The sequence below is a fragment of the Ambystoma mexicanum genome, chromosome 10 (assembly GCF_040938575.1).
Source record: "Ambystoma mexicanum isolate Mex_15411 chromosome 10, UKY_AmexF1_1, whole genome shotgun sequence".
Classification (NCBI taxonomy): domain Eukaryota; kingdom Metazoa; phylum Chordata; class Amphibia; order Caudata; family Ambystomatidae; genus Ambystoma; species Ambystoma mexicanum.
This window is the reverse complement of record NC_090932.1, coordinates 733,658,173-733,684,137: the sequence shown is the minus strand read 5'-3', so window position 1 is coordinate 733,684,137 and position 25,965 is coordinate 733,658,173. Positions and strand designations below refer to the sequence as shown.

The 25,965-nt window shown below is 53.4% G+C and overlaps 1 protein-coding gene across 2 annotated transcripts in view; it reads right to left on the bottom strand.

Moving 5' to 3' along the window:
* Window positions 1–71: 71 nt before the first annotated feature.
* Window positions 72–25,965, bottom strand: part of RNF13 (ring finger protein 13) — a 1,183,896-nt gene continuing 1,158,002 nt past the window's right edge. For both annotated transcript variants that reach the window (XM_069618372.1, XM_069618373.1), the window contains one exon: window positions 72–851. In XM_069618372.1, coding sequence (XP_069474473.1) covers window positions 487–851 — 365 coding nt within the window. In that variant the 3' untranslated portion in view covers window positions 72–486. The remainder of the gene's footprint in view (window positions 852–25,965) is intronic.

Below are 25,965 nucleotides of genomic sequence, written 5' to 3'. Positions count from 1 at the left end.
AAGCATGCTGGTTTGGGACCCAGAGGTGTGCAATAAACGGAGCTAACCGCAGCAAAATTAAAAGGTGGAAATTAAAAAGTGGAAAAAGGCCACATTTTATTTGTCAATTTTCCAACAATAGTTAAACAGTGCTGGGCGTTCTACATAGTTATGCATTTAACGGTACAGGCATACTTTTTTTGATTTTTAGAACCAAAGTCGCCTTTACAGATTCACAAAGATTTTCCCCAGTACAGTGCTCACTGTTTAATCATTAAGTCACATGAATTGTCTGTATGGAGGAAAAAAAACTTCTGAATGTTGTTATATATGTAGTTTGTATCAATTTGTGGTTTTCATTCAAGAAATACATTTTTAGTAAACAAATGATCAGTACTTGGTTCCATTGTGCTGACAGAAGCAATAAGACACGTTTTTCATGCTACATTAATGTCTTCACACTCCTTTACTTGGGTAGTAAAATGGACAGTTTCTCACAAAGCTTTTTCAAACTATGCTCCTCCTTCCATCTGAATCCAGTTCAGCAGTTTGTTGCAGTCGAACTACGATTCTATTCTCTTCATTTGTTTCACCTTCATCACTACTATTAGTATCTTCATTTTCATCATCTTCATATTCGGAAGAATCTGCCATGTTCTGGTGTGAATGGGACATTGCTCCAAATGACTGTGTGCTAATAGATGCCAAGGGCCTGAGCAACGGTGTGTGCTCGGTGATTACTTCATTGTCTTCTTGACTAGTGTCTGAGTCTGTTTCGGAGTCTCCTTGAGATGGAACCACTTTCTGTTTACACACTGGACAGGTCTTTTTTGTTTTGGTTAGCCAAGGGTCCACACATTTGGAATGATAGGCTGCCGGAAAACACATACAAATGAAAATATTATCTAAATTGTTAACAATTTTCATAAATTGTACATATGATAACCTTACAACCTGCTTTCAAAAGAATGAGGGTTTTTGGATGTGACAAATATGTCTCCCAAGGGTTTTGCTTGGAGTAGTAACACATCTGAACTCAGCCTGGACTTGTTACAGGGATTTAAATAAGCAGGGCTCTACAGAGGAAATGAGAACTCACCTGTAACATTAATTCTCTCTGCACACAAAGATTGGCGTCAGGGGGAGATTGGCAGTCTAGGTGTGAGGTCTTTTGCACCCTTCTTTAAGGTTTCAGGAGGGGGAGAGCCTAACTTGGGCATGATTACACTGTTTTCCCATGCCAAAAGAAATGCAAGGATCACAAAAGCCACCAAAACTCAGAACTATCAACACTGTAAACAAGATGAGAAATCTCCTGGATGCAATAACACACTGTGCCTTCACAAAAAATATGCGATGATCTTGCAGATCATTTTAAGAATAACATCGATGACGTACACCGGATCATCATACAAAGAAGACCAATCGGCGCCTAACCACCTAAAAGCTTTGCCCAGAAGTCGAGAGAAAACTCATCAACCTGGTGAAAAGTAGCAACAAGTCAGGCTCCCCAATGAACCGCTGCCCACCTGACATCTATAAACCAATCCTTACACAGAGCACACCATCGGGAATGCTTCCTCTTTAACCTATTGCTCTCAAACGGGAGAGTACTGCGAGCATTCAAATCTGCGTACATCAAACCACTCCATAAGGATATGAGTGATGTGGTAGACCTCTCGAACTGCAGACCGATCTCAAACCTTTCCTATACAGCAAAACTATGAGAACACTGGAACACGTTTAAAATCAACAACGGGAGGGATGGCGATGGCACTTCTAACTATATGGGAAGACCTAAAGACCAACGCTGACTCAAACACAAACTCGCCACGGATACTACTCAACCTCTTTGCAGCATTCGCCAGTCAGCCAGAACATCCTCATAAAGAGATTGGAAGATATAGGGCTCACCGACATGGCACTGCTCTGGATTTAATCTTTCATGTCTGAAAGAATCTACACCATGGGACACCACCTGTGGAAGATCCTCACTATCCCCATGTCTCCAACATCTACACGATTCCACTAATCAACCTCAAGACGCTGCTTCACTTGCTACTACTACGCAGGTGACACCCAAATCAATTACAAAATCGGTGATTAACAAAACACAAGGGTAAATTAGGTCACTCACTGTAGTGACTAATATACTCCTAGTCCCCTTTCCTCCATACTTTATAGGCGTCCCTCGCTAAAAGCATGCTCCCCAGACTCCACCCACCGGTGCCACGCCTCTGTCCCCTTTGACGCGTCTGCTATATTACAATTGTCTAATAACACAGGTTTATTAAGGGGGAGGATGGTGGGATGTATGGAGGAAAGGGGATAAGGAATAAGTTGGTCCCTACGATGAGTAACATATAATTTACTCTTAAATCCTGTCTCCTTTCCTCTATACTGTATGGGCGATTAAACGGAATGCAGCTGTGGGGAGGAGACGTGCCCCTCTAAGAAAACCAGTATTTCAAAATTGCCTGGCCAAATGCTGCATCAGATCTGGCGCTGGCATCCAAGCAGTAGTGTTTGCAAAAGGCCAATGGGGAAGCCTAAGTAGCCGCCTTGCTAATCGTCTGCCATGGAACATGTCTTTGGAAGGCAGCTGTGGCCTTGGCTCTGATGGCTTGCATGTTTGCTGGCAAAGACCTGTGCTGCCCCTCATACGCTTCATTGATGGCCATCACGATCCACCTAGCTATTGAAGCCTTGGATGCACCCGATTTACATAAAGCTCTTTGTTCTGTCCAGCTCTTACATCCAGACAGTGCAATAATTTCTGTGCGTCATCCTTTGCATCTGCAAAGAATGTCAGAAGTACTATTTCATCATTGAGGTGAAAAGATGACATGACCTTGGGGAGAAATGAAGGGTGCGTCCTTAGCACCACCTTGTCCTGGTGAAATGTGGTATATGGCGCTGAAGCCACTAGTGCCTGTATCTTGCCCCCTGAATGATTAGTGTCCTGTGACAAGTGCAGATGTTTCAGGGCGACTTGTTCAGGAACCACACTGCTAGGGCGAACGTCTGTGGAGCAGGTGGCACTACTGTACCTCCTTGCTGGGATAGTGGGGGGTGGGGTGGGTGGACCCAACGGAAGGGGGACTGGAGGCTGATTCGACAGTCTGAGAACCAAGGTCTGGCTGGCCACCACAGCACTATCATGAGTCGAAGCCTCCGTGATTCCTTGACCTTGCAGATGACCCAGTGAATCTACGAAGTGGGAGGAAAAGTGTAAGCCCACATGTTGTTCCATGGAATCTGCAGCACATCCCCTAGGGATCCTCTGAGTTGCCCCATCCAGGAGGCAAACTGGCATCTCCTGTTGCTCAGGGTGGCAAATAGGTCTACCTGATTATCTCACTCAAGACATCATCGTTCAACTCCCACTCGTAGTTGTCGACCACCCCTTATCCCCCTCACCCAGCCTGCAGTAAATGTTGTTCAACAGTGCCCACTCCCAGATGTCGATGGACATCCTGCAAAGCGGTGGCGACTTGGTACCTTCCTGCTTGTTGATGTAATGCATGCAGGCACATGGAGCTGTCTGTCTGAATGCACACCGACTTGTTGCTGACAATGGGGAGGAATGCTTTGAGAGCAAGCCAGATGGCCATCTCGAGCCAGTTAATGTGTTCCAGCTGTTCCTGCCTTGACCAGACTCCATGGACACTGTGGATGTCCAGGGTAGACCACCCCCATCCCTCTAGGCACATGTCTGTGGTAATGGTGACCTCCAGTAGCGGCTGCTTGAACGGCCTGCCCACTAACAGGTTGGCCTCTGCACTCCACTACAGAAGGTCCTGTGGTATGCTGGCTAGAGCTGCGTGGGAGCCAGTCTCTTAATCAAGAGGCTGAAAAATGTAGCTGCAGTCTCCTCATTTTGAGTCGTGTGTGGTACAGCCAGCAGACAAGTCACCATTATTCTGAGCAGGTGCTGGTACCACCATGCCGAGGTTACTTGTCTGCTGAGAAAATGCCCTGTGGCCTTCTTGATTGCTGAGATTGTACTCTGAGGGGAAGATCTCTCCACCCCCCCCGCCCCCCAACCCTGGTATCCCAAATGTGCACCAGGAATGTTAAGGATTGCGTGGGAAGTAGCTGCAACTTCTTGAGATTGATAGATAACTGTGCGCTGGACTCCCTCTGCATTCATTATCCTTGTAAAAACCGTCAGGCCAAATTGAGGCTGAATGGGAGGCCTTTGTATTGGAAATTAAAGCATATGATCCTGAACCGGAAGAAGGAACGATGGTGCTCCCAAATCGGGACATGCAGGTAAGCATCCTTCAGATCCAGGGAGCACATTCAGTCTGCCCCACACTGTCTCCGCAATGAGTGCTGGCATAACTATCTTGAACTTTTGAAGGGGTAGGGAAAGGTTCAAAGATGGTACAACTCTAGAGCTAGCCCGATTCTTTTTCTGTACGGCAAAGATAAGGTAATAGAAGCCCATGCCTCGCTGCAAGGCTGGAACCTCCTCCACCCCCTGACTCGCCAAGAGCATTCGGATCTCTGCCAGGAGTTGCTGTCCCATCTGTTGCAGTGTGGGGGAGGAAAGAGGAACTGGAGGTATCGGCAGGTTGAAGCCACAGGAAACCACTGAGGGAATCGGGGGTCCACAAACCTTGCCTGCCGCCTGCCAGAAATGAACGAGAAGGGCAAACCTGCCCCACCGCAGATCTGTGGATCTGGATGGGCACCGTCACTGCTTCTTTCCTTCTGAGGCTGGTGCCTGCGAGGGGGACTGAAAGAATCCCTTGTGCGATGGATTTGTGCTGCTTGTGTTGGTGCAGGCTGGGCGACCTGCCTGGGCCGGCTTCCTCGGACAGCGCTCCTGAAAGCCCTTGAAGGCTGCCTCGAACGGGGCTCATGAAAGCCCCTGAAGACACCGAAGGTACGACCTCTGTCTGAGCATGGGTGAATGGCTATAGGTCTTGGGTGCAAACTTGGTTATACTCCAACGTCCTGTCCCCTTAAACTTGTGGGACAATCCATCCTTCGGGACGGGACCACTTTTGAAGAAAAAAAAAAAATCAAAAATGGAACATTTTTGTCCTATTTTTATGCGGGGTACCGCACGTGGCTGTAACCCCGCCCTCCTGAGCTCTGCATCGCCCTTCAGTCCTCTTCTCCGCGCGGTCCGGGCTGGATGCACTAGCATCACTGGGAATTTTGTTTTTGTTCCTGCTCCGGTTCCTCAGTCATCTTGTCCTTTGCCTATGCAGGAGCATCTGGGATTCCTGTCCTGTTCTACATGCGAACGTGGCTTCGCTAGGGTGGATCCCTACTCTTTCCTTGGAGTGCCTAGGCCCGGAACATTGTTTTGATTAGTGCTTCTACTCCGTCCGGACACTCCAGGGTAGTCTTCTTCGGTGGGAGGAGGTGTTTCAGCGCATCCTCCACCTCATTTCCAGCTTTTCATCGACAAAAAGAAACGCCTGGTAAGTAATACTTTTTAAGGTACCCCAGCCAGGGGATTCCTTCCCAGGGTTGTCCAGGAGGGGTTTGGGTAGCTCTGTCACCAGGGTTTCCCCTGAAGGGCCCCAGGGGCCTAATGGGTGTACCGGAGTGTTCTCCGAGGGTTCCTGCTGCGAACCTGCCAGTACCGGACATCGTTTGGGTGTTAAGGTTAAGCCCAGCATGTCTGTGGCTCTGGATACCCGAGGTCTCCATTTCTGGAGCTTTCCACACTGTCAAAGGGGTACTCCCTGAGGTCTGTTTCTGGAGCTTCCCATACCGAGTCAAGTCTCAAGGGAGCTTTACGTACCGAGTTAAAACCCAAGGTTCCTCTTGTTGAGGCTAACGTCTTGTCGGTGACGTATATCCTTCAACTGTCCAACACTCAGGGTTGTGGTGTAACCGGTTCTGTTGAGGGGGCAAAAGGGTTGTGGTGTAACCGGTTCTGTCGAGGGGGCAAAAGGGTCGTGGTGTAACTGGTTCGGTCGAGGGGGCAGTCACAGACCATTGCCGACTCTGCCGAGGTTCCTCCAATGGAGGCCCAAGTTCTCCAGCATGGGGTCTGGCATGGATTCACATGCTCATGAATATGCCCCGTCGTCATGCTGGGAATCCTCGGTAAAGAAAAAAATCAGTTTCACTTCTAAACTGTCTTTCTACTAAAAACCAATCACTGGTCTCTGGGTCATACTGCCCCAGCCAAGGACTGCCCTCTACCTAAGCCCCTCCCTCTGGCAGCCATCTTTATATGTTTACCGCACGTTCAAGTGTTGGGAGTCCTCGTGCTTGGCTCTCGAGCATTTACTGCGTTTAGCGATATTTTTTTTTCTTTTGAGTTCTACTGTGTTTTTTTCTGGTTAATCGAGCCTCAAGCTCCATCGACCCATCATCCGATTAACGGGGACCAGTTTTCGGATTCTTCAGCACCATTCAAGGGCTATTTTTCATCAAGTTTCTTGAAGGATTCCAGAAGCTTGGCATAGGAGAAGGAAGTCTAGACACCTCTGTTCAGGATTTGTCTAGGATGCAGCCTACGGAACATCTACTTGGACGATGGGCACTCTGTGTGCCTCTGCCTGCATTCAGACCAATCGCACATGGAAGACGACTGCGTTTTGTCAGGATATGGTCCCAGCACCATGAAGGACCGCGCAGGCAAGGTCCCTGCTGCGGATGGGTCCAGGCAGCATGCCTCCCCCAGCCACAAGAAGTCTGAGCGTTCTACTAAGATCTTTGAAGGCACCCCGGCGACGGGGGCCCAACATAAGGCCAAGCACTGCGAGTCTGTAGGCACCGGGAGCGCCGTTGCGACAGGGCGGGCACAGCGTCTCTGGCACCTTTGACCATGAGCCAACGCTCCGGTTCGGCGAAGAGGACACATCGGACCACCTGGGTAAGCTTCTGGAGAAGCCCAGGAAGGACCCGTCGGAGAAGGACAAGGGGAGGAGCGGAGGCACTGACTCCCCCCACCTCATCCCCCCCTCCATTGTGAAGGCCCCTAGCTCGACCAAGGTTGTGCAGGCCCAGATTCACCCGGCGAAACCTTCCATCAAAGGTGCGGTGGCATCCCTAGCAAAGGCTGCTGACGCGGGTTCGCAGGGTATGGTCCCCAAGGCAAGAGTATCCCTGCCTGCCAGGAGGGAATAGTCGTTTCAGCCCATAGAGAAGACGCCAGAGAAGGTGATTTCCCCCATCTCCCCAAAAGTCTCCCCTGGTCAAGAAGAAGGGGGGGGGTGGGGGCACGGTAGTCCTGCAGGGCATGGGGGTCAGACATCCCTGAGGAGGAGCTTTCTATTGAAATTTGCCTAGGCCTACAGGAGGGATCCAGATGAGGGAGACATTGAGAGTGGTGACGAGACCGACGAGGTGGAGGAGTTGGAGAACCCTGCACCGCTGCCTCCGTCGTTCCCACTTCTGCCACCTCAGCAACCACCTCAACCCCCAGCAGACATTTCGATGGACATCCTCCAGGCACTCCACACCTTGTTTGGAGATTTGGTCGAGGATGCCCCCCCCCCCCCCCCAACGGAGGATCCCGTGGCACCGGTGCCATCAGGTGCGCTCCCCACCAAGAGGAGAGTTCACCCTCCACCGTATAAGTGTTTGAGGTCGCAGCCTTCCCCGGATTCGGTAGTTGCGGAGGCGAGGAAGAAATCCTCTGGCTCGACTGCCTCAGTGATCTCCTCCCCCCGGACAGCGAAGGGAAGAAGTGGACACCATGGGACGACTAGTCATCAGATTGGCAGCAACGACTATCAAGGCGGCCAACACCCTCGGCCATCGTGGCATGCTACGACAGGGAGCTCTGGTTCAATATCGCTCCCTTCCCGATGACCAGAGGGGGGGTGGGGGGTGGGAGTGTTGGGGATCCTGCATGAGGGCGAGGAGGCATCTGTCCATGGCATCACAGTGGCCACGGACGTTGCCGAAACAGGATTCCGCCAGATGGGCAACAGCGTTTGCCTTAGTCGGCGGGGATGGTTGAAGGCCACCAACTTTCACGAGGAGGTGCAGTCGAGAGTATTGGACCTGCTCTTCGATGGCGATAATTTGTTTGGAAAGACCGTGGACGAGTCCCTTCAGACCATCAAGGCGGATATGGAGACGGCTCGTGACTTGGGCACGCTGCAACAGTGACGGCCATCCTTTCGGGCCTCCGGAGGAAAATTCCAAGGTTCCTTCAAGGGATTTGGCAAAGCTCAGTCTTACTGTCAACCGTCTCTCTCTTTGACTGAGAGGAGGCCTACAGGGGCCATAGGAAGTCCGAAGGAGGTCGCTGTCGCCGCCAAGGTTCCCAAGGCGGCGCTGCCGCGAAGCAAGATTGAACCGGCTGTGACGCCAGGCATGCACCCCAGTGGGAGGCCGGCTGGCAAACTTCGTCAGCCTGTGGAAGTCCATCTCCGCCGACCGTTGGGTGCTGGACGCTCTGGCCCACGGACACACCCTGGAATTCCAATGAAAGTGTCCTTGCATACCACCAGTGGTCAGGCAGGGAAAAACCATGTCTCAGCTTCTGCTGGAGGTGCGGGCCATGCTGAGGCAGTGCGCCATAGAGCTCGATCCAAAGAGGCTTTGTGTACTCTCAGTACTGCCTAGTCAAGAAGAAGATGGGCAGTTGAAGACCCATTCTGGACCTCTGCCGTCTGAACAAGTACATCAGATCCCAAAAGTTTCAGATGGTCAGCCTTCAGCACGTGCTGGTATAGCTGGAACAAGGGGATTTCCTATTGTCGCTGGACTTGGAGGATGCCTACTTCCACATCCCCATTCACAAGGGACACCGCAAGTTTCTGCGCTTTGTGGTTCAAGGGCAACATTATCAGTTCAAGGCCCTTCCCTTCGGATTGAAGTCGGCGCCAAGGGTTTTCACCAAGTGCCTGGCGCCAGTGGCAGCGCAGCTGTGTCTACGAGGGATCCACATGTACCCCTCCCTGGACGACTGGCTCATCCGAGCAAAATCGAGGGAGACTGCTGTCGCTCACACGGCGGAAAACGAACTGGTGTTCTCAGTGAACTATGCAAAGTCTTGCTTGGTGCCATCGCAAGACGCGCTGTTTCTGGGGTCTCGACTTAACACGGTGTCATGCCTGGCGTCTTTGTCGGAGGAGAGGGTAGCGGCCATCCTGGGCAGAGTACAACAGCTGTTGGCCCAGAGAATTGCAAGCGTGAGGTCCATCAAGTCCCTTCTCTGCATGATGTAGTCATGAATATACCTCATTTGGCTGTGCAGGCTGTGGATGTGGCCACTGCAAGTGTTCCTAGACGCCTGTTGGATCCAGGTATCGGGAACCTTCGAGGACATCTGTCGAGCGATACAGCGGTGGGGCAGTCCACACACATCTGTTGGCGGGTGCAGATTTCCAGACTATCTTATCAGGAGACGGTCACGACGGACGCCTCCCTGGAGGGATGGGGCGCTCTCCGGAGGTCTCTATGCAAGGGGCCTGTGGCTAGCGGAGGAGAAGTCATTGCATATCAACGTACTGGAGCTACGGGCAGTGTGTTGGGCCCTCAAGTCCTTCCGTCGCTCAAGGGCAAGGTGATAAGGGTCTTCACGGACAACACCACGATGTTCTATATCCGGAAGTAGGGTGGCAACAGATCCTCAGTGCTCTCCAAAGAGGCGCAGGACCTATGGGATGTTCCTCGTCCCGTTGCATCTGGCAGGAGCGAAGAACACCATCGCAGACTCCCTCCGCAGGGAGCTGCGCTCTTGCCACGAGTGGGAACTTCGGCAGGATCAAGTGGATCTTCTGTTAAGTGGATGGGGCAATCCCCAAATTGATCTGCTTGCGATAAACACCAAGTGCCGGAAGTTCGCCAGCAGGTTTCCCCAGCCGGGGCGCATGGTGGGGGGGGGGACACATTCTCCTTCCCTTGTGATAGCCTGTTTCTATATGCGTTCCCTCCGTTGCAGTTGCTCCTTCGACTAGTCAATCAACTCAATCCAGGTGCAGGATGATCCTCGTCGCACTGGCGTGGTCGAGACAGATATGGTACCCGGACCTTCTGGACTTGTCAGTGTCCCCTCCAGTCAAGCTTCCAGCGGCCGCAGGTCTTCTCGCCAGAGAAGGAGGCGTGATCCTCACCATGACCCAGGGTCTCTAAACTTGCAGGCCTGGCTCCTGCAGCGCTAGAGTTTGGAGGATACGATATCCCGGCAGACTGAAAGGCCAGGGCTTCGTCTACACTGTTCGCCCTCTGGTGCCGTGCACAGAAAATCAACCCTCTACGGATTACGGCTCTGCAGGTGCTGCTGTATTTGCTGTTGCTGGCCAAAGTGGGGCTGGCTCATGCCTCCAAGGTTCATCTGGCGGCTATCTCCCGCTACACCAGGACTCCGGGACGGACGTTCTGGTCACACCGCCTGGTCAAGTAGTTCAAAGGACTTTTCAGTTCGTTCCTGCCGGTGAAGGCTCTGGCCCTGGCGTGGGAGCTCAATGTGGTGCTGACTAGGATCATGGGTCCTCCGTTCGAGCCTATGCATTCTGGGCCACTGAAATTTTAGTCATGGAAAACAGCTCTTCTTGTGGCCATCACCTCTGCACGACGAGTGGGAGAGATCTAGGTCCTATCTTGTAAACCACCTTGACATTCCACAAGACAAGGGTGGCGCTACGGACGCACCCCTCTTTCATGCCCAAGGTGCCATCGGACTTTCATCTCAATGAGCCTTGGTGTTACCCGTGTTTTTCCCCGATGCATTCGTCGCCGGCTAGAGGACATCACTCGATGGATGTGGCTAGAGCCCTGAAGTTCTACGTGGACCGCACAAAGAGTTTTCGGAAGACGTCACATCTGTCTGTGAACTTTGGCCCCGTGAACCAAGGGAAGGCCCTCTCCCAGGCTTCCATTTCCAGGTGGCTCTCCGGCTTAGTCACTGGTTGGCAAACCGACTGTTGTCCGGCCGTCCGAGAGCCCATTCAACCAGAGCGATCGCTGCAACTACGGCGTTCCTGTCTGGTGTGCCCCTGCTGTACATCTGCAGGGCTGCTATGTGGAGGTCGACGCACACCTTTACGAGATTCTACTGCGTCGACTGAGATTCCAGGGAGGAGTCGAGAGTTGCCCAAGCAGCGCTGCACAACCTGTTCGCTTGAAGGTGAGCCTGGTGAGGTGGTAAGCGCGTGTACTGCTATGTATCCGTTATTCATGAGCATGTGAATCCATGCCAGACCCCATGCTGGAGAAGGAACAAGTTACTTACCTGTAACTATTGTTCTGATGTTTGTTAATCTGCTTAGAATCACATGCTGTGCATAGGTCCGACATCCAGTGGTCACTGCGGAGTATTGCATTTTGTTTTTCGTAGTCGAAAAGGGGACGTCGACAAGGCGTGTCTGTAACACTATCCCTATAGTGACGTGTGTTGTACCCACAATCCCTCACGCGTCGAGGTCCCTCAGATTGTTTTTTTCCGCCCAGATACTGGTCGCCTTTACGCGGAGCTCCTCGAGAGACATTGCAGATTTCATCTCCTCGACCTTTGGTCGTTTTCCTATATTAATATAGAACATATCGATCCTCCCCTCGACGCTGTTGTGAAGCTTCTCCGCCGAGCAAGATCTTCGACGGAGGGGACGAGCGGAGGAGATCCTTCGGCGTTGCCGAACACGTGGCCTGGCCTCGCAGGCCAAATACAGTAGGGAGAGTGGGGGTCGTGGGACATCTCTAATTCTTTTCTGAGAATGCCTTTCCTTTTCCCCTTCCTTTCCCTTGGGGTGGTTATCACGTTTTATTGCCTCAGCTATGGAGAGGACACCCTTTAGGTTTTGCCCGCTTTGCAAGGGCAGGTTTACTTGGAAGGACAAGCATTCACGGTGTAACCGCTGCTTGCCCCTCGATCACAAGGAGGAGGGTTGCACGGCTTGTCTGCTTCTTAAGCCGAAGACTCTAAAAGACCGTGGGGTCAAAAGGTGGGCGGCCTACGCTATGTCGAAGGCCGACGCTAGTGACGAGGAACGTGATACCACGACCTCCGCTACGGAAGTTGTAAACCCCCCTAGAGAGCGCACATGCGCTTAGTCGTCTGTCCCCGGCCCCGACGGGCTCGGCTCACGCCCTGCAAACACCCCGGCGACACTGACGCACACAAGACCACACATAAGCACAGAACCCATGGCTCTTCTTTGCCGAAGGCAAAGAGAGCATCAGCGCCCAAGGAGACGCAGGTTTCACCGGCGGCCTCCTCGGACCGTTCGGGTTCGAAGCCCCTCTCGCAGCCGCGACGAGCGACTGGGCTTTCGGCAAATAAGGGCGCCGCCCCCAAATCATCGGCCGGAGCGCATCAGCAGAAAGCGCATGCCGCCGTAGAGCGTTCGACACCCATAACGTCGAAACCACAGCTCCCCGCTGACAAACGAGTCGCTGAGAGCTTGGCGAGGATCGTGGTAGCCGACGCCCAAAAGCGTACGCCGAAAGACACATCAAGCGCTACGCAAAGGTCGAAAGACACACCTGAAGGCTTTTCGGAAGGCGACGGGACACTTTCCTCAACGTTATGGGAGAGGTCGAGCCGTGTTCAGCTACAAGACACCAATTTTCCCCCGCTAGACCGCTCAGGGGTACCCCATGAAACCATGGAAAGGCTCCATCTCTGCATGGAAAGGATGGAGAGGTTTATGAATGCCCAAAACCCTCCCACTCCAAAGAGAATAAGAGAAGGGCCTCAGGAGGACCCCAGGGCCAAAATTCCAAGATTAGTCAATCCCCACCAGGACACAGCCTCAGACTTCCACAGTGTGTATGACCTCACTGGGGAAGAACATTATTTTGAGGAAGAGGATGATTTTATGGACGAGGAAGACGGACGGAACCAGGAGGAAGGTCTGGAGGATAGCCCAGACTCGGTAGGAGAAGGCTTCGGAGAAAATCCAGAAGAAGGACCTTCTCACCCCTGGCAATCACCATCAATATATTCCGACACTGATGTCCTGAATCTAAATCCTCCTGACAATTCACCTATTAGAAACACGTCTCCCATTGACGATCAACCCACATTTAATGCCCTGTTGCGCAGAGCAGCAGCACACTTCGAACTAGACACTGGGGAGCCCTCTCCTGAATTAGACTTTGTAGAAAGGGTAATTAAGGAGAAACCCCCGGTCAGTCAGACAATTCCCCTCCTCGCTTCGGTGAGGAGAAGAATCATCCCTTCGCTGTCCACACCCGCACTAATCAGAGGGGTCAATCCTAGAATTGAAAAGCTTTTCACTCCTTCACCCTCAGACCCGCTGTACATCAGGGGACATTCCATTCCGGATTCCCTGGTAGTAACCAACACAAGAAAGAGGGCAGGGGTACCACTTTCCACCAGTGAGGCACCACCTGACAAGGAGGGCAAGCGGTTATATGCCCTTGCTAAAAGAATTACATCCTCGGCCGCCTTTTCGGCAAGAATTGCCAACAACAATTCTTTGCTCGCGAGCTATGCGGACGCGCAGTGGGCTAAACTGCGCAAAGACGCCGAAGAAGCGCCGGAACCATTACGTACACACCTGCTTTCAACTATTGGCGAAGGAACCCAGGTCAACCAGAGTATTGTGAAGAGCTCTCTGGATGCGGCAGAAACTGCGGGACGTTCCCTAGTTCAGGGAATAGTCCTTAAACGACACGTATGGCTGCGCAACTCAGGGTTCAAACCGGAGACACAGGCGTCTTTAATAAATAAACCTGTTGAAGACTCCAACCTCTTCGGGAAGGCGGTGGATGAGGCTGATGCAATCAAAACTCTTGACCAAATCTCTAAGCCCGCTACCAGGCGCGGATATGGCAATAAACGCTTTTGTCGTGGCCAACGCCAACAACAAAACCAGCAGCAACAGTACCCTGCCACCAACTTCCAGACCAGTAGTGGCCAGTACAGTCAAAGAGGACAGCGTCGGGGCAAAGGAAGAGGGCGAGGGTCCACCCCCAGAGGTTCCCAAGCCCCTAACAACACCAAGTGACGCGAAGATTCGCGTCCCCTCCCATGCAACGCCGGTCGGGGGCCGGATAACATCCTTTCTTCCAGCATGGGAGGGTATAACGTCAGACCGCTGGGTACTTTCCACCGTAGCCCACGTATACTGCATCGGATTCAACAGTTCCCCAACATACAGACCCCCGAGGGGACGACGCATGTCACCGGAACATCTTGCCATCCTTCTACAAGAAGTACAGCAACTGCTGGAAAAGGGAGCCATAGAGGTCATGCCTCTATCTCAGGTAACGGAAGGTATTTATTCAGTGTACTTCCTTGTACCCAAAAAGGATCTAACCATGCGCCCTGTATTAGATCTGCGCCCAGCGAACAAGTTTATCAAACCCCAAAAGTTTCGTATGGTGACCCTACAGGAAGTGATCCCACTGCTATCACAGGGAGATTACATGACAACATTGGACATGAAAGATGCATACTTTCATATTTTAATGTTGCCAGCGCACAGAAAGTACCTCCGGTTCATGATAGAGGGCAAACACTACCAGTTCAGAGTGCTACCCTTCGGCATAGCATCAGCACCGAGGGTATTCACGAAGGTACTGGCAGTGGCAGCGGCCCACCTGCGCAGGTTGTCCATCCCAGTTTACCCTTACCTCGACGACTGGCTCATAACAGGGGATTCTTACGAAACATGCTTCTCCAATACCCAAAAGACGGTAGACCTTTTGTTCCAGTTGGACTTCTCCATCAACGAAAAGAAGTCCAGCCTAGACCCCAGCCAAATCAAACAATTCCTAGGGGCTCTAATTCAAACAAAGGACAGCCTCGTCTTCCCCTCCAAAGAGAGGGTTCAAAACATGTTGTTTCAGATCCCTCAATATGTGTCCGGTCGAGAGGTGACGGTACGCAAAGCAATGCGCTTGCTCGGCATGATGGCGTTGTGTATTTATTTGGTACCTCATGCGCGCCTGCGCATGCGCCCTATGCAAGAGTGGCTCAACAGCCAGTGGTGTCAGGCCAGCGGACTATGGGACGATCTATTAGTGGTCTCGCAGGCCTTAGTTCTCTCGCTACGGTGGTGGACAAAAGAAAACCTAGAGAAAGGGAAACCCTTTGCCACACCCGCGGCGGAAGCCACTCTAACCACAGACGCATCCCTCACAGGATGGGGGGCTCACCTATCCCATCAGACTGCTCACGGAGAGTGGACTCCGAGCGTAGCATCCAAACACATCAATCTTCTGGAGCTACTAGCGGTGTTCAAGGCGCTAAAAGCCTTCCAGGAACACCTACAAGGCAAGACAGTGATGGTCCTTACAGACAGCACCACAGCCATGTATTACATCAACAAGCAGGGGGGAACCCACTCTCCAGGCCTGTCCAAACTGGCCCAGAACATATGGAAGTGGGCTCTCAAACAGAATATGTTCCTCCTGTCACAACATGTACCAGGGGAACTCAATCTGCTGGCAGACAAACTCAGCAGAGATTTCCCCCTGCCCGAAGAGTACGAATGGCGACTGCACGAAGACATCGTCTTCGACGTCTTCACGCAATGGGGATTCCCAGAAATAGACCTGTTCGCAACCCTGGAGAACTCACAATGCCAAAGCTACGCCTCCAGGTACCCCCAAAACCAATCCAAGGGGAACGGTCTGTCCATTCGATGGTCAGGCAAATTTGTTTACGCTTTTCCCCCCCCGACTCCCCTTCTCAACAAGGTGGTGCACAAGATGCACCAGGAACAAGTAACCATGATACTGGTGGCCCCAATGTGGGCCCGACAGCCATGGTTCGCTCACTTGATGGAGATGTCTCTATCTCCCCCAGTGAAACTCCCCTGCCCGTACAACATGCTGTCACAAGACAGGGGCAGGACGCTGCATCCATGCCCCCAGAACATGAACTTAGCAGCCTGGCTCCTGAGGTCGTAGAATTTGGACACCTACAGCTCCCGCAGAGATGCATAGACATCCTCAGGGAAGCCAGAAAACCTAACACTCGCCACTGCTATTCTAGCAAATGGAAGAGATTTGTCATCTGGTGCAGAGGAAAGAGCATCAACCCAATTGACTGCTCTCCCACACATATTGTTCTATACCTGACCCATTTATTAGATTCAGGTCTAGTGTTCAATTCCATTAAAGTCCACCTAGCGGCACTTTCTGCATACACCACTTCCCAACTCAAAGGGTCGTGGTGGAAGATCCCTGTTATAAAGGCCTTCATGGAGGGAGTAAAAAGAATACACCCCTTGATAGCTGACCCAGCTCCCGGATGGGACCTTAACGTGGTACTTACAAAACTCATGGGATCACCTTTTGAACCCATGCACAAAGCAACTCTTAAAGACCTCACTCTCAAGACTGCTTTCCTAATAGCTATCACCTCCATCAGGAGAGTAAGTGAACTACAGGCTCTTTCTGTTCTAGACCCCTTTGTTACAGTTCACAAAGATAAAGTGGTTCTACGCACTCACCCAAGGTTTGCTCCAAAATTCATCTCAAAATTCCATGTAAACCAGTCTATAGAACTACCAGCGTTCTTTCAAAATCCTTCCAACTTGGGAGAAAGGACTCTGCACACACTAGATGTGCGCAGAGCGGTCATGTTCTACATGGAAAGAACCAGATCACTGAGGAAGACTAATCAGTTCTTCGTCTCGGTGGCAGCAGGAAGAGAAGGGGATGCAGTTTCAAAGTCCACTATTTCTAGATGGATTGTCCAATGCATCACTCTCTGCTATACTCTTGCTAAGAGAGAACTGCCCTTTAGGCCAAGAGCACATTCTACTCGAGGCACGGGGGCGTCCATAGCATTCATTGCAAATGTTCCCCTTGAGTCCATCTGCAAAGCGGTTACCTGGAGTTCTGTGCACACCTTTACAAAACACTACTGTCTAGATGCACACTCTAGAGCTGACTCCCAGGTGGGACAGGCAGTATTAAGACATCTTTTCTCTACTGTTCCTTCTCATAACCCACCGCCAACTCCGGGTACTGCTCGCTAGTCTATGCACAGCATGTGATTCTAAGCAGATTAACAAACATCAGAAGACAATGCATTACTTACAACCATCAGAAATGCTTTTACGGTATCTGCTTAGATTCACATGCGCCCACCCTTCCTCCCCGCTCGGATGGAAGGAACATAGACATCTTTCTATATTTCTCTCTTTTCTGTACTCACTCACGTCTAGAAGGCTCCCTCAGGGCAGAAAAATACAAACAGAGGGACCTCGACGCGTGAGGGATTGTGGGTACAACACACGTCACTATAGGGATAGTGTTACAGACACGCCTTGTCGACGTCCCCTTTTCGACTACGAAAAACAAAATGCAATACTCCGCAGTGACCACTGGATGTCGGACCTATGCACAGCATGCGAATCTAAGCAGATACAACCATCAGAAATGCTTTTACGGTAAGTAATGCATTGTTTTATACAGCATGGTTCTGCTGCGGCTCTTCTCTTGGTTTTACTGCCACTTTAGGTGCTACCAAATCTGAAGATGGCTGCCAGAGTAGGGGCTTAAGTAGAAGGCAGTCATTGGCTGGGGGCAGTATGACCCAGAGACCAGTGATTGGTTGTTCGGAGAAAGACAGTTCAGATCTGGAACTGATTTTTATTTTTTCTTTACCGAGGAATATCCATGAGCATGTGAATCCATGCCAGACCCATGCTGGAGAACAACAGTTACAGTTAAGTAACTTGTTACTTTGTGGCTGGTTCTAAGATGTCCAGTAAACATCCGAGACCATCCAGTACCGGCTCTGCCGAGGATCCTTGTGTCATGGCTAAGGTCTTTCTTAAGGCCCGACTCCCGAGGAGACAATTGCCTCATCGCCACATTACGCAGTTCTCCTCGGGTGTCGACAAAATGGTGGCCCAACCTCCATGGTCCACGGCAGCCATTTTGGATACCTCTGTTACACCGATGTTCATGCTGTCTGGTGCTGGGAGCCTTTTGGGGCCGAGCAGCTTTTTCAACACCATGTGGACAACAGAAATCCGTTCCGTCCGTCATTTCACTGGCGTGCTTGGACACTGCTGCCTCATACAGTCTCGCTACCCCCTGCTTCTGCTCCACTGATTTTGTGGGGCCTTTATGGCAACCATCCTGCTTGCGTTCATGTGTTTATGCCAGTCACGAGCGCCCAATGCCTGTACCAAAGCCTTTGGCTGAAGTTTCAGATGCTCATGCACTCTGACCTTATGATGGCGTATTTCGAGCGTCTGTTCAGGTAAAGGTAACCTGAGCCTCCTGTGCCACCTTCGGCCCTGACTGTTCTGTTGCAGGTTCCGGTGGTGCCACTCCCTCCTGCTTCTTTTTGGACCTCCATCTCTTCCTCCTCTGCCCCCGTTGTTTCCTATAGAGAAGATGCCGGTGATCTGGGACAACACTTTGGTCCATCACGCAAACCACCGCCTCAGGTTTTAGTCTCCTGTTCCCGCCTCGCTGGATGAGCCTCAAGCGGATCAGGACAGTGATGAGCAACCCCGCTTGGTGAGAGCATTCCATGACCGGGTCCTGGATGTGATGGCCCTCCTTGACATTCCAATACCCGAGGCCCCACTCCTCAAAACGAGAGCGAGTACCCAACCCGTCAAATCTTTATCGGTCTTGGCGAAAGCTCCAACTAAGGCCCCTTATACACAGAGGTCTGGGTCCCAGTCAGCAGGGGGTTTCAGGATCTTCGTGCGTGCCGAACTGAAGCTCCGGTTGGTGGGACCCGCCGAAAACACCAGGAAGGTGGGTTTTTTTTTTCTCGGCCATCAGCCTCTTCTCCAGGCACAGGTAGACTCCCTGCTGGCAAATCAGAAAAATTATATTTTGTCAGTCGTACGAGACTCCAGTGGGAGGATGAATATTGTCTCATCTGGAGGCTTGGCAGAACATCACTGAAGACTGGTTGGTTTTGTCCATCGCTCGGGCAGGCTTTCACTTGCCCCCCTCTCTTCCCTTCCAACAGATCGGGACACCCTCCTTCAGAGCAGAGGTACAGAAACTTCTAGACCTCAGGGCCGTAGAACCTGTTTCCCTTGGGGAGCAAGGGGAGGGCTTCTACTCTCGTCTGTTCACAGTGCCCCAACCAGGCTGGCCTGCGCACTATCCTCAATCTTTCCCAGTTCAAGCTTTCTCGATAAATTCAAGATGATCACGCCTTGCCAAATAAAGTCCTCTCTTTGGAAGGGCGACTGGCTCAGTGTAGTGGACCTTCAGGACGCTTGCATGCACATCCTGATATGGAGGCCGCATCGGAAATATCTGTGATTTTCTATGGGAGGAGAACATTATCAGTTCTGTGTGCTCCCTTTTGGTCTCAGCTCAGCGCTGCGTGTCTTTACGAAGATGTCGGTCATCGCAGCTTTCCTCCGGCTACAGGGCATTCATGTATATCCTTATTTGGACGACTGACTCCTATGCAGTCCTTGTCCACAGACGGCATTGAACAATCTCCAGTCTCTCCTCCAGCTCCACCTTGGGCTGTCTGAACTGGCCAAAATCTTCCATGATGCTTTCCCAAGACCTGATCTTCCTGGTTTTCCGTTGGAATAAGATCAAAACCAGGCTGTTCCTAACAGCGAATAGGATTGCGGATCCACCACGTGTCCGCTCTTCCTCCAGTCTTCGCACATGACAGCTTTGTGGTTTTAGAGACTTCTGGGCCTCATGGCTTCTTGTGTGCTTTCCCTTCCTCTTGCACGCCTGAAGATGAGGTGTACTCAGATGGCTTTTCGGAGCGCTTGGTCTCAGGCTTCGGACTCTGATTTCAAGAGGATACCAGTTCCATCCTGCATGACGACAGATCTGCAATGGTGGTCTTCGACCAACAACCTTTCAATGGGGGCCTTCTTTCAGGAGCTCTGCCCACAAGTGACAGTTACCGCAGACTCCTTCCTTCTGCGGTGGGGTGGGGCACAACGCTGGATTATCGCCAGGTATTCGATCAGTGGACACTTTAGGACAGGCAGTTTAATATCAATTATCTGGCACTCCTAGCTGTTTTTATGGTGCTAAAAGCTTGTCAACCGTCCATCACGGACAACTCTGTGGCAATGTTTTATACTGATGTTCTCGCCACCATTATTTTTCACCAATGGGCACTCCAGAAGTGGAGCTTTGTACGACTTTTACAAACAGGAAAAATCCTCTTTATGCATCCAGGAATGGTCTCGCGGTGCCTCCCTAGGAGACGCTCTTGAGATCCTTTGGCACAACATTAATGCCTATGCTTTCCCACCACTGCCTCGTATTCCTGAGCTTGCAGAGCGACCAATGAATCAATCGAACTGCACTCTCCTGTTCATAGCTCCTTGGTGGACCTGCTTCACCAGATGTGGCACCCATCCCCACAATCGCTCAGCTTGGCGGCCTGAATTAACTTGTCCGGGGACAATATGCACATTATCCAAGCCGCCAGAAAACCTTCTACGAGGTCTCAATATAGGAGCAAATGGCTCAGATTTGCCACTGGTGCTTAGCTAAGCAAATTGACCCCATGCATGCTACGGTTGACACACTATCTTTTGCATACCACCTCGCAGGCTCAGGCATTCATGTCTTGTAGAACTTCTCCAGCATGGGGTCTGGCATGGATTCACATGCTCATGAATATTCCCCGTCGTCAGGCTGGGAATCCTCGGTAAAGAAAAAACCAGTATCAGTTTCGTTTCTGATCTGTCTTTCGTAGTAATAACCAATCACTGGTCTCTGCGTCATACTGACCACAGCCAATGACTGCCCTCTACCTAAGCACCGCCTCTGGCAGCCATCTTCAGATTTTTACCGCACGTTCATGTGTTGGGATCCTCGTGCTATTGCTCTCGAGCGTTAGTGCTATTTTTCGCGCTTTTTTCACAAAAACTTCGATTCTTTCGGTCAAAAGAGCCTCAAGCTCCACCGATCCTACATCCGATCAACGGGGACCCGTGTCGGATTCGTCTGCGCCCCTCAAGGGTGAAGATTTCGTCGAGCTACACTTCGGAGGACTCCAGAAGCTTCTCAGGCCCGGTCTCGGAGATGGCCCAGGAGAAGGGAAGCTCGACGCCCGGAAAGCTGTTCAGGGTCTGCCCTGGATGCCAGCTGCAGAACGTCTTTAAGGAGGACGAACACTCTTTCTGCCTTTACTGCCTTCATGAGGACAAGACGCACGTGGAGAAGGACTGTGCGTTTTGCGGCAACATGTCGGAACGGACCATGAAGGACCGCCATCAACGTCTCGCCAACTGGCTGGAGGGTAAGAGCCCGTCTGGCGAGAAGAAGAAGAAATCCGAGCGGTCTTCTAAGACCTTTGAGGGCGCCCCGGCGACAGGGGCCCAACATAAGGCCAAGCACCGCGAGTCCGCTGGCACCGGGAGCGCCGAACGGTCGGGCTCTACGGGCGCCAGGCAGGGCGCACCCTCCCCGGCACCATCAACCACGAGCCAACGCTCTGGGTCGGGTAAGAGGAAGGCCGAGCACCCGGCGAAGCTCCTGGAGAGGCCCCGGTCGAGCTCTAAGGCAGAGGAGGAGCGTGGCAGTGCCCCCTCCCTCAAGGATAAGGCGGTGAGCGCACCTAAGGTGGTGAAGGCCTTGATCCATCCGACCAAGCCCTCTATCGAAACGGTCGCGGCGGCCCTGGCTCAGCCTGTGGAGGCTGCACCAGTGGTGGCGACCTCAGGGCCCAGAATCTCCCTGCCTCCTCGGAGGGAGTCTTCTTTTGTGCCCATCGATAGGACCCCCGTGAAACCCTCCGTGGGGAAGAAGGGGGGGCAGGGCGTCGTCGTAGATTCGGCCTCAACCTCAGAAGAGGAGCTGATCGAGGTCTTAAGCCACGGCCTAGGCGTGGAAGAAGGCCAGCCCGTCGGAATGGACCCCGACGCAGGTGACGACGACGACATCGTCGAGGATACCGACGGGGCCCCTGCTCGCCCGTCGGATTCCCCTCTGCCAGCGCCGCAAGACAACTCGGCGGCCATTTTGTTGGCCATACAGTCCTTATGCTCCGAGATAAGGACGAGGCTACCGTTACCGACGGAGGAACCTCTCCCGTCGGGGGATCCAGAACCGGGACCTTCTGGTGTTCCCCCTACCAAGAAAAGAAGGATCCATCCACCACCTCCTTTTCAACCGTCGCGCCCCGTCCAGCCCTCCTCCCCGTCCACCCGAGGGGATGATACGGGGACTGACACGGCAGCGACGGGTACGGACGACGAGGCATACGCCGAGGATATTCCGTCGTCGCCTCCCACCAGGGCTTCTCCGCCCGACGAGATCGGGCACTCCATGATCTCCAGGGCTTCCGAGCTTTTCCAACTCTGCCCTGAGGAGAAGAAAAAGGAAGGCTTCCTTTATCAGCGGCGCGAGGCCAAGAGGAAGACGGTCCTCGCAGTGCCTCTGTTGGACGACATTTGGGATGAGGGCCTTTCCCTCCTCAAGAACCCTTCCACGACGCCAGCTAGAAGAGACCGGTACGAGAAAAAGTACTGGGTCCCGGACACGGCCCCCCTATGCCTCCGGGCGCAGCCTACCCCGGACTCCGTCGTCTCCGCGGCAGCCAGGAAGAAAGCGGGGGGGGGTGCGGCCTCCACATCAACTTCCCCGCCGGACGGCGAGGGAAAGAAATTGGATGCTATGGGACGTAGAGTCATCTCGTCGGCAGCGACGACGATTAAAGCGGCCAACGCCTTGGCTATCGTGGCCCGCTACGACAGGGAGCTCTGGTACAAGATAGCTCCCCTGCTGGATTTTCTGCCGGACGACAAGAGGGCGGAGGCCCTTGAGATCCTGCAGGAAGGTGAGGTGGCGTCGGACCACGCCATCACCGTGGCGACGGACATCGCCGACACTGGGTTCCGCCAGCTGGGCAACGGCGTTTGCCTTCGACGTCGTGGATGGCTCAAAGCTACAGACTTTCGGCAGGACGTCCAGAACAGAGTCCTGGACATGCCCTTCGACGGGAACAACCTGTTTGGGAAGACAGTGGACGATTCCCTTCAGGCCATCAAGGCGGATACTGAGACGGCCAGGGCCCTTGGAGTCCTGCAGCAACGACGAACGCCCTTTCGGAGCGGCGGAGGCAAGGGCGCCTCCAAAGGTTCCGGCGGCGGTTTCGCTTCCTACCGTCAAGCGGCCCGCTCGTCGTCGCAAGAGGCCTACAGAGGACGAGGCAAGTCTAGCGGACCCCGCCGTCGTCGCCAAGGAGGTCAAGGCGGCAAGGCCGCGTCCAAGCAGGATTGAACCGGCCGTGGGGTCGGGCCCCCACCGAAGCACCCCGGTGGGAGGCCGGCTGGCGGGCTTCGTCAGCGTGTGGGAGTCCATCTCCACCGACCGTTGGGTGCTGGACGCCCTGGCCCGGGGCCACGCGCTCGAGTTTCAAAGAAGGTGCCCGCGCGTCCCCCCCGTGGCCAGGAAAGAACTTCACGTCCCTCAACTTCTCCTGGAGGTAAAGGCGATGCTCAGAAAGGGCGCCATCGAACTCGTCCCAAAGAGGCTTCGGGGCTCCGGAGTCTACTCGCGATACTTCCTCGTGAAGAAGAAGACGGGAGGATGGCGCCCCATCCTAGACCTGCGACGTCTGAACAAGTTCATCAAGGCGCAGAAGTTCCGGATGGTCACCCTCCAGCACGTCCTGGGTCAGCTGGAGGAAGGAGACTTCCTATCGTCGTTGGATTTGGAGGATGCCTACTTCCACATTCCCATCCTAAAGGGGCACCGAAAATTCCTCAGATTCGTGGTCCAGGGGCGTCATTACCAGTTCAAAGCCCTTCCCTTCGGACTACGGTCGGCACCCAGGGTATTCACCAAGTGCCTTGCACCGGTGGCGGCGCAGCTGCGCCGCGAGGGGATTCACGTCTACCCCTACCTGGACGACTGGCTCATCCGCGGCAAGACGAGGGAGCTCGCCGTGGTCCACACGGCAAGGACCGTCCAACTCCTCACGGACCTGGGATTCTCCGTGAACTACGCCAAATCCCACCTGGTGCCCGCGCAAGTCGCACTGTTTCTGGGAGCGAGGCTCGACACAGTGTCCCTTCTGGCCTCCCCGTCGGAGGAGAGGACCAGGACCATCTTGGGCAAGGTGCAACGGATGTTGGTGGCCGACGCGGCCAAGGTGAGGTCCATCAAGTCCCTCCTCGGGATGATGTCTTCCTGCATCTACCTCATTCCCATGTGCAGGCTCCGGATGCGCCCGTTGCAAGAATTCCTGGATGCGCGCTGGATCCAGACGACGGGCAGCTTCGAGGAAAGGATCAAGCTCGACGAGAGTTTCCGACGAGCGATACGGTGGTGGGGCACCCGCGCGCATCTGACGGCGGGCATGGACTTCCAGACCCCAGCCCACCAGGAGACTGTGACCACGGATGCCTCCCTGGAAGGGTGGGGAGCGCACACCGAAAATCTGCACGCAAGGGGACTCTGGCTCCCGACGGAGAAGTCCCTGCATATCAACGTCCTGGAGCTCCGTGCAGTGTTTTGGGCCCTCAGGTCCTTCCTTCCGTCCCTCAAGGGCAAGGTGGTGAGGATCTTCACCGACAACACCACCACCATGTTTTACATCAGGAAACAGGGCGGAACCAGGTCCCCAGCGCTGTCCAAGGAGGCGCAGGACCTGTGGCATTGGGCCGTCGCCCAAGGGATTTTTCTGGTGCCGTTTCATCTGGCAGGGATAAAAAACACCATCGCCGACTCACTCAGCAGGGAGCTGCGCTCGTGCCACGAGTGGGAACTACGGCAGGATCTGGTGGATCGCCTCTTCCGACGGTGGGGCACACCCCAGATCGACCTGTTCGCGACGGCGACGAAAACCAAGTGCCGGAGGTTCGCCAGCAGGTTTCCCCAGACGAGGAGCATGGGCGATGCTTTCTCGTTCCCCTGGGAGGGCCTGTTCCTCTACGCGTTCCCTCCCTTGCCTCTGCTAATCCGGCTCGTCAACCAGCTCAAGAGGTCACGGTGCAGGATGATCCTCGTCGCACCTGCGTGGCCGAGGCAGATATGGTTCCCGGACCTTCTGGACTTGTCAGCGTCCCCGCCGATCAAGCTGCCGGCGGACGCGGATCTACTCTCCAGGGAAGGAGGCGCCATCCTCCACCACGACCCGAAGTCGCTGAACTTGCAGGCCTGGCTCCTGCAGCGCTAGAGTTTGGAGGATACGACATACCGGCCGATTGCAGAGAGGTTCTTGCAAAGGCCAGGGCGTCCTCGACTCTTAAAGGCTACGGACACAAATGGAAGAGGTTCTCTGTCTGGTGCCACGCACAGAAGATTAACCCTCTACGGATTACGGCTCCCCAAGTACTGCCGTACCTGCTGACGCTGGCCAAAGCTGGTCTGGCACACGCGTCCATCAAGATTCATCTTGCTGCGATCTCCCGATACACCAGAACCACGGGGCGGACGTCCTTGTGGTCTCATCGTCTGGTGAAAGAGTTCATGAAGGGACTGTTCAGATCGTTCCCGCCGGTGAAGGCTCCGGCCCCGGCGTGGGAGCTCAACGTGGTGCTGACCAAGCTCATGGGACCTCCGTTCGAGCCTCTGCACTCGGCCCCGTTGAAGTTTCTATCGTGGAAAACAGCTTTTCTTGTGGCCATCACCTCCGCACGACGAGTGGGAGAGATCCAGGCCCTTTCCTGCAAGGCCCCGTACTTGACTTTCCACGACACGAGGGTAGTGCTCAGGACGCACCCCTCCTTCATGCCCAAGGTGCCGTCGGACTTCCATCTCAACGAACCTTTGGTGTTGCCTGTGTTCTTCCCGTCGCCTTCGTCACCGGCTGAGAGGACTTTGCACTCGCTGGATGTGGCTAGAGCGCTGAAGTTCTACGTAGACCGCACGAAGTGTTTTCGGAAGACGTCACAACTCTTTGTGAACTTTGGACCTGTCAATCAGGGGAAGGCTCTCTCGAAAGCTTCCATTTCCAGATGGCTCTCCGGCTGTATCATGTACTGTCATCGGTTGGCAAACCGACCGCTGCCTGGCCGTCCGAGAGCCCATTCCACCAGAGCGATCGCAGCTACCACGGCGTTCCTATCTGGTGTGCCCCTGCTGGACATATGCAGGGCTGCTACGTGGAGGTCGACGCACACCTTCACGAAATTCTACTGCGTCGACCGGGATTCCAGG